The sequence below is a fragment of the Pundamilia nyererei genome, unplaced genomic scaffold (genome assembly GCF_000239375.1).
Source record: "Pundamilia nyererei isolate P.nyererei 1_Seehausen unplaced genomic scaffold, PunNye1.0 scaffold00006, whole genome shotgun sequence".
In the NCBI taxonomy this organism is placed as follows: domain Eukaryota; kingdom Metazoa; phylum Chordata; class Actinopteri; order Cichliformes; family Cichlidae; genus Pundamilia; species Pundamilia nyererei.
The window spans coordinates 2,212,201-2,220,800 of NW_005187407.1; the positions used below are offsets into that span (position 1 = coordinate 2,212,201).

The 8,600-nt window shown below is 39.7% G+C and overlaps 1 protein-coding gene across 1 annotated transcript in view; it reads left to right on the plus strand.

Annotated features, from left to right (window-relative positions):
• The window catches only part of naa35 (N-alpha-acetyltransferase 35, NatC auxiliary subunit), a 10,973-nt gene extending 2,612 nt beyond the window's left edge, over positions 1-8,361 (plus strand). Inside the window, exons 3-23 of the mRNA XM_005722046.1 lie at positions 49-82; positions 389-503; positions 650-724; positions 1,079-1,246; positions 1,584-1,650; positions 2,071-2,114; positions 2,226-2,276; positions 2,631-2,714; positions 3,108-3,222; positions 3,612-3,790; positions 4,305-4,364; positions 4,553-4,659; positions 5,206-5,272; positions 5,713-5,811; positions 5,914-6,092; positions 6,202-6,338; positions 6,492-6,559; positions 6,643-6,783; positions 6,878-7,000; positions 7,645-7,725; positions 7,943-8,361. Coding sequence (XP_005722103.1) covers positions 49-82; positions 389-503; positions 650-724; positions 1,079-1,246; positions 1,584-1,650; positions 2,071-2,114; positions 2,226-2,276; positions 2,631-2,714; positions 3,108-3,222; positions 3,612-3,790; positions 4,305-4,364; positions 4,553-4,659; positions 5,206-5,272; positions 5,713-5,811; positions 5,914-6,092; positions 6,202-6,338; positions 6,492-6,559; positions 6,643-6,783; positions 6,878-7,000; positions 7,645-7,725; positions 7,943-8,002 — 2,054 coding nt within the window. The 3' untranslated portion in view covers positions 8,003-8,361. The remainder of the gene's footprint in view (positions 1-48; positions 83-388; positions 504-649; positions 725-1,078; positions 1,247-1,583; positions 1,651-2,070; positions 2,115-2,225; positions 2,277-2,630; positions 2,715-3,107; positions 3,223-3,611; positions 3,791-4,304; positions 4,365-4,552; positions 4,660-5,205; positions 5,273-5,712; positions 5,812-5,913; positions 6,093-6,201; positions 6,339-6,491; positions 6,560-6,642; positions 6,784-6,877; positions 7,001-7,644; positions 7,726-7,942) is intronic.
• Positions 8,362-8,600: the final 239 nt, after the last annotated feature.

Sequence of the window (8,600 nt, forward strand, 5' to 3'; positions counted from 1 at the left end):
GGGACTGACGTGTTCCTCCTTCCTTGTTGTCATCCTTTATTCATGCAGATTTGAACCTTGGAGAGTTGCTTCATGACAAGCTGTGAGTACACCAAAGTGCTTTTTTGAGTCCCTCAAATTAGAAACGACCTTTTCATCTTACTGCTGCACAGATCCTCAATTAAAATAGTTTTCATGTCCCAAAGTCATAGTTCAAAACATTGACTGTGCGGAGTAATTATAATGAAAGCTTCTAATGTTTTTGCCACAAGTGACTTTGAATTTAATTGGGTTGATATTTGCATTCATTTTTGGATCGGTCCATAAATATTGTCAGTGCTTTTATGTTTTTATGTAGTGAACACAGAAAAATGTTACAGAGGTCAAAAATGTTTTACTTCTGCTGCAGGTTTGGCTTGTTTGAAGCCATGTCAGCTATAGAGATGATGGATCCTAAGATGGATGCGGGAATGATCGGAAACCAGGTCAACAGGAAAGTGCTCAACTTTGAGCAAGCTATTAAGGTACTGATCTCTTTTTCATGGAATGAAAACAGTATACAGACAGAGATGTAATGTAATCCTAGATGTAATTTTTCAGAGCTTAGTTTCATTTGTTTGTGTATATAAAACACATTTAACCACCATATTTTGCTCTTTCTTTGTTACAGGAGGGTGCCATCAAGGTCAAAGACCTCAGTCTTCCTGAACTCATCGGGATCATCGACACCTGTTTCTGCTGTTTGGTGAATTAGCTTTTGCTTATTATAAGGCAAAATTTTGAAAGTTATGTTCAAGTAATGTGCTGCTCCCTGTAATTCTGATAATGTAATAATGTACTGCAGATTTTCTGAAATGTGACTGGATTGGAAAATGTTTGCTGCAGTAGTATTAGCTTAATCTATATTCTGTATTTGTAGCTGTTTTAATGTTTTTATGCCATTTTTGTCTTTAGTAGATTGTAAAATTTGAGAAACACAATAAGCTTTGGCGAGATTACTGATACAGGTCGAGCCAGCGATGACTCAAACTGTGGACTCACTGATCAAGACATATTTATGTATGCATGTTTGTGTTTTCTAATATGTGTGTATATATAGATAACATGGTTGGAGGGCCACTCACTGGCCCAGACTGTGTTTACCTGCCTCTATGTTCACAACCCTGACCTGATTGAGGAGCCAGCCCTCAAAGCTTTTGCCCTGGGCTTGCTGAAGGTGTGTGACATTTCCCGGGAAAAGGTCAACAAGGCTGCTGTGTTTGAAGAGGTGAGCAGTTTTCTGCTGTCAGTCAGTAAATGTTTGGTTACTGTGGTACTGCACGTTTCAATGTGGACATAAAGTCAGAACAGATAGCAGGTTAAAATCATGGACCAACACAAAAAAAACCCAGGTGGGAAAGAAAAAGCTGTGAGTAAGTTGTGTGTAAAAATTGAGATATCTGAAAGATGGAGCTCAGTGTAGCATTTCAGGACCCAAAGAGCTTTAGTTTGATTGCAAATGTGTGTTTAAATCTATTTGTTTGAAAAGTTGTTCTCGTAGTAGCCCATTTATAAAACTGTCATATGTCTGAATGGTGATTTTTATCTTATATTTCTTTATGCAGGAGGATTTCCAGGCCATGACCTATGGCTTTAAGATGGCTAATAATGTCACAGATCTGCGGGTGACAGGTATGAAGACTTCCAGTCATAACTGAGTAAGGCTCAATATCAATCTCCAACCTAAAGCATAAAAATGAAACTCTTAACAACCTAAATGATACCATTCGAGTGCACAGGAGCACACGTTGAGTAAGTCAGTTTGAGGCCTAGGATTGTGTGTTTGGGACTTTTTGTGGGTAATGCCCTCAGGCAGCATCTGCAGAAATGTAGACGTGCGACAAGGTTTAAAAATCTCTGCCAAAGAACACTTGATACTTTGACAGTAGGCCCTCCTGGTTTTAGCATAAACACACATCCAAGTTTATGAAGCAGTGTGTACACATTGGGTTTGGGCTTTAGTCTGCAGCACCAACTACAGTGTAGACAGCTAAAGCAATTACAGGCAGACACTGTAATCATTCATCTCTCATGACGTATTAATCCCTTCAGGTATGCTGAAAGATGTAGAAGATGAATTACAGAGGAAAGTTAAGGTAATTATTCTTGTTGCTTTAAGTAAAGGCCATTGCCATTTCAATGAAGCACTGATAATGCAAAAGCTTTTCTGACATGCGATGTTTCTGGGTTATTTTGTGCTCCGTCAGAGTACGCGCAGTCGACAAGGTGAGCAGCGAAACCCGGAGGTTGAGCTGGAGGTAAGTGAGATCATTCACGCATTTTTGTTGAGTTTTTGCAACAGTTTTTTTTCTAGAGGCATTTTCTTTAACTCCAGGAACAAATTATCTCTGTTTAGCTGTTTCTTTGTAATTTATACCTTTTGAGTCATATCTCACTACCGGCTATATCTCTGTGTCAATAAAGAGTGTGGGACTCACATGACCTTTTAAAGACTCAGCTCTGGAATTTCCAGCTCTTTCAGTTATATAGTTATATAAAGAAAGGAAGGGAAAAAACAAGGAGACCCAAAAATGGACTTTTCTGAGCAGTCTTTAAAAAAAACAGGTGTATTAATAGCTCTGCAATGTTCTCCCATGCTTTGTTTTTTTCAGCATCAACAGTGTCTGGCACTATTCAATAGAATAAAGTTCACACGCCTTCTACTGACTGCACTGATCGCCTTTACCAAGAAAGAGGTAATGCACATATCGACAAAAGCCCAGCAGCAGATAGAGACTGATTCTGTTTACTGTATGCATTACATATAAACAGAGTTTTTCTTGTGACTACACATGTAAAGACAAGTAGTCCACATGTAGCTGAGGTAATGAGTTACCTTATCTAACATTTTTCCTTTATTTCTGAACAAAAATATGAGTAAATGAAGCAAAATATCTTAAAAACGAAACAAAGACTAATGGAGGAAGTTTGTTTTTTAACAATCCTGATGATTTTCTTCTGAGGATGAAATTTTGATGTGTTAGAAAAACCCTGATGCTTAGATATATAACTGTGATATTTACAAACTATATATACTTTTGTTGATAAGGGGGCTTGTTAGTAAGTGTTTTGTTTTGTGTCTTTATCAGACCAGCTCAGTGAGCGAGGCCCAGAAGCTCGTGGCACAGGCAGCTGACCTGTTATCCCCCATTCATTCCAGCATTCAGCATGGCATCCAGTCACAAAATGACACCACTAAAGGAGGTAGCACGCACATTCACGTTTAATCTGTTAAGTGGAGGAGTACAAGTTAAGCCTTTTTTTGCAATTTGCAAGCCAACAGCTCAGCTACAGCTGCAAAAGATATGTTCAAAAATGGGTAATTAAAGAATTTGAGCATAAAATAATCATTCTGAGGCTCCAGTTGTCCAGTTAAGTCATCGTAATGGCAACCTAAAGTCCACACTGGATGTAACTTGTCTACACTAACAGTTTTCCTCACACAGAACTGAAAAAATCAACTTCTTTTCATTTACTTTGGTTTGGCAAGTCCTTAAAGATGATTCAGTTACTTTTTTTTTTTTTCATATGTGACCTGTGTTCATGTCTCTAATTTATGTTGTGATTAGTTTTGTTCCTTGTGATTGCTGCAGACCACCCCATCATGATGGGATTTGAGCCTTTAGTCAACCAGAGATTGCTGCCTCCCACCTTTCCTCGCTACGCCAAAATCATTAAGAGGGAGGACATGGTGGCGTATTTCAGCAAGCTTATAGAGCGCATTAAGACTGTTTGTGACGTGATCAACACTACCAACCTACATGGCATACTGGTAAATACATTTCCTGAGGTTTGTCTTGATGCATTCGTTTTTTATTAAGTTTTATTATAAACAAGCTTTTCAGGACATTAGAAAGTTTCTTCTAAAAAACTAGGCTGTTTCAGTTATGCACCAGATGCCCACCCTGAGACAACCCCAAAGGGGATTTGTGTGTCCAGTTGGAAATATGAATTGAAATTAAAGCTGCAAGCAGCACTGAGAGAGCCCGCACACTCTCATCATCGAGCCATGCCCAACACCTCCTGTGCCCACTAGGTGGCGACGAAGTATCCTAGTTAACAGTATGTCACACTGGAACCACCTATTAAAATTTAATCTAGATTTGATAATGATTATAAGCTACTGCGCATTTCCTGTTCCAACTAGGCAGCGCTCAAACTATCGCTGACAAATGGTATATCAATCTGTTCAGAGCCAAACTATCATCATGCTCGGGCTCTAATTATAAAGTTTCTCCTATGATAACTTAAGGATTGTGTTTTGTTGTTGCTGATGTTTTTACCAGGACTTCTTCTGTGAATTCAGTGAGCAGTCTCCCTGTGTGCTCTCCAGATCTCTTCTTCAGGTAGATGAGTACTTGCTTTCCTAAATCTTTCAAATGTACCTGTGGTTTTATTTTGGTGATCCGTGTAGATACGACCTATGCAAATATGAAAAATACTTGCATAGATATAAATACTCCATAGATACTATGGAGTATTTAATAAAAAAGTAAAATGAAACTACATTTCATTTTTTTCCCCATCAATCCAGACTACATTCCTGATAGATAATAAAAAAGTGTTTGGCACCCACCTGATGCAAGACATGATTAAAGATGCTCTGAGGTACTTTGTCAGCCCACCAGTCCTCTCATACAAGTAAGTTGTGTTTATTTTAAATACTAAATAATGTTGTTTTGTCACTGGCTTAGCTGTGATTTGAGGTTTACAATATGCTTTTACCTGTATTGATTACTTTAACCTTTCTACTGTCAGAGGATAGTTAGTGCAACAGAAAAATATCAGGATATATATGACACAATAATGACATTACTGTAGGCTGAAATGAAACACAGTGAGAAATGAGATATGATCGGATTTAAAACACTTAATAACAATATCCTTTATAAACTAGTCAAATATCGTAACCACGTATTTAACATCTGATCATCAGTGGAAACATTGAACACACTGATATTGTATAATAAATGATAACAAGTGATTAGATATCAACAGTGATCATTTTAAAACCCCTTGGCTTGCAGTTAAGCTACTGGATACACTTACTCTGAACGCACTGCAGTGTGTGAGTTCTGGTTGTAAACCTCAAATAGACAATTCAGAAGCTAAGCTACAGAACAAATGTCCCTTTGTTTGGCTCAGATTGACCTTGTCACATGTGTTGATGTTCCTCTGTCTGTCCAGGTGTTGTCTCTTCAACAATCACCAAGCGAAGGACTACATTGACTCTTTTGTTACACACTGCTCCAGGGTATGTTATTGCTGTGGCTCAAAGTCTCTATATCTAAGTCATCGTTTATTATATTTGACTCCCAGTAGCTGACTTAGAGGTAAATCGTATGAAAGTAGACATAGACTTATGTGTAATAAAATATAAACATCACAAACGTTCATCCCTATAATGGATTATGTTTATGACTGTTGCATGTATTCATTTTCTCGTGCCACTCACCCCCAACCTGCTGCAGGAGATAGCTGCCCTCTCCCTGAGCATGGTTCTGCTGGAGGTTTCTTCCTGTTAAAAGGGAGTTTTTCCTTCCCACTGTTGCCAAGTGGTTGCTCATAACGAGTCGTCTGATTGTTAGGGTTTCTTTCTAATATTATCGAGTCTTTACAATATGAAGGGCTTTGAGCTGACTGTTTTTGACTGAACTGGCGTAATATGAACTGAACTGAGTGTTTTCCCCATAGCCTTTCTGCAGCCTCATCCAGATCCACGGACACAACCGTGCTCGACAGAGAGACAAGCTGGGACACATTCTTGAAGAGTTTGCCACACTGCAAGATGAAGTGAGCTGCAGCTACGTTCATCCAAATTAGCTGTCTTTGTGCTACAGGCAGTTTCTCTAAATTCATCAAGCAACCTCAGAACTCTTTCTTTGTGCTCTACAGGCTGAGAAGGTAGATGCAGCTCTGCATAGCTTACTGATGAAACTGGAGCCTCAACGACAGCATCTAGCCTGTCTTGGGACCTGGATCCTCTATCATAACCTGAGGATCATGATTCAGTACCTGCTGAGTGGCTTTGAGCTGGAGCTTTACAGCATGCATGAATACTATTACATTTACTGGTAAGATTGCATGCCTCTGTGAATTGCTGGTAGAAGCTGAACTCTCTCTCTCCCACATAACCTGGGTGCAGGTTTGCTGTAAATGAGCATGTGTTTGTTTTGGTTGTAGGTACCTGTCAGAGTTCCTTTATGCGTGGCTGATGTCCACTCTAAGCAGAGCTGACTCCTCTCAGATGGCAGAAGAGCGGATTCTAGAGGAGCAGCTGAAAGGGCGCAGCAGCAAAAAGACCAAGAAGAAGAAGAAAGGTACATTTTGTTGTGTTGCTTTTATGTGAAGCGGATAACCACAACATACAAACTGAAGTCTGATCAGAAATGACCACTTCATTGTAGAAGTGGCATCATCCTGTCGATATTTCTCCAAAGAGCACTGAAGTTATTGTTTCTGATTTTCTTCAGTTCGCCCTCTCAGCAAGGAGATTACCATGAGTCAAGCATACCAGAACATGTGTGCTGGCATGTACAAGGTAGGCATAAAAATAATGGCCTTTATTAGGCCACTTTTGGCACAACAAAGTGTAACATGCCCCTTCCCGGCCTTTCTCTTCAGACGATGGTAGCTCTGGATATGGATGGGAAGGTGCGTAAGCCTCAGTTTGAACTGGACAGCGAGCAGGTTCGCTATGAGCATCGCTTCGCCCCCTTCAACAGTGTGGTCACCCCTCCACCTGTGCACTACATCCAGTTCAAGGTACTGTGTCTTTTTATGGGCCTAATTCATCTTTTCTTTTTTAAAATATTCCACTTTCTTTTTAAAATGTTTCTCCTCTTCTTGCCTATTTCAGGAGATGTCTGATCTGAAGAAATACAATCCTCCACCAGGCTCTGCAGACCTCTATCTGGCAGCTAGCAAACACTTTCAGCAGGCGAAGCTCATCCTTGAAAATGTGCCCAGTCCCGATCCGGAGGTCAGAAAGTCAAAATACTGTGAAATAAATACAGCGGTTTATGTTCATTAGCATTTGTTTAGTTAGGAAGTAAAACTCTTGAGATTAAGACTCTCTTTTACAAGAGAGTGCTGAGCCCAGATGTGTAGCACTAATCTTGCATTCGAGCCAAACCTTATTTGGATGCATGCATGAAGCCCTACGTTTAGCTATTACTAGCTAGATAGATGCCCATATGAACAAATGAGTAAATTGATAAAATACTGCTCTGTCAATCAACAAAACTGAAACACAAACTTCCTAGATGGATTTTATCACCCAGTAAGCCATAATTTTAGTCACATAATTCATCACAGATGCTCCAAAAGGCACCAGCAGCACACACACAGTGCAGAAGGCCAGTTTATAGATTCAAAGTAGTGACGGTGAGGCCTCAAAGATACTGATCTGCTCCAGCTGCCTGTGTCCGAACATCGACACGTTAGCATCATTAGCTCCAGTGACTGTCCCTTGGATTGAACACAGTGCTCTATAATGTGGCTGCGATGCATAAAAGCAATGGTGTATGTAATTATCTTGGGGTGGTTTTCAATTTTATACAATGATATCTTATCTGCACTTTTTCTTGTCTTGTTCTATAACCACTCATTACTCTTTGATAACAGGTGAACCGTATACTGAAGGTGGCCAAACCTAATATTGTAGTTATGAAACTACTGGCTGGAGGTCATAAGAAGGAAACCAAGGTAACACATTACTCACATTACTTGTATTATTGTTTGTGTTTGTGTCTGCATTTACAGTTAATACAACGTAGATCTTTTAAGCTACAAACCAAAAGAATCAAACAAATGCATTTGATAATTTAAATAGGAGTAGTTGATTTTTTAAAAAGTACTAACTGTGTACATATTGGTTGCATTGTGCTTCTCTTAATGCAGCTATACATTTCTTTATCCTCAGGTGCTCCCAGAGTTTGACTTCTCAGCTCATAAGTACTTCCCCATAGTGAAGATTATTTGATCCCGCCCCGAGCCACAGGGTGACAGCGTTCCTCACCTGAACGGGTGTGCAACGGCCCTGACCCAGACCTCGTCCAACAGTTTGTGTGACACATTTAACTGTAACGCCATGCACAGGAGTGTCTGCACTTGACTCTTTTCTCACCTTTCTGAGAGATGAAACCAGAGAACTCACCACTGGACCTCAATGAGTGACAGTATGCACATTTGTATTTCTATGTGTGTGTTACAGAAGAGCCGATGTGCTTTTGTGCAAAGACCTGGCAGATGGATGCTGCCTGAAGAACAAGTCTTGCAAATGCTTATAAAGAGTGCTGTAATGATAATAGGTTCATATCATTAAATCATATGAAACTTTTTTGTATGTGTCTGCATGTTTATCTGAGAACAGCTTATTGTCCCTGACTTTATGTGATTACTGGACTAAGTCAGATCGAAAACTTGACAATACAATGTGCAGTCTCTGTAAAACAGGTGTGAAGCATAAGGCCCAAGATCTGACAATCTGGAAGAAAAAAATAATTGGGGTGTTTTAGCTGTATTTTCATAGGTTTTGCAGTTTTGGGAAGGATCCTCCCCACAGCCATGCATACTGCACC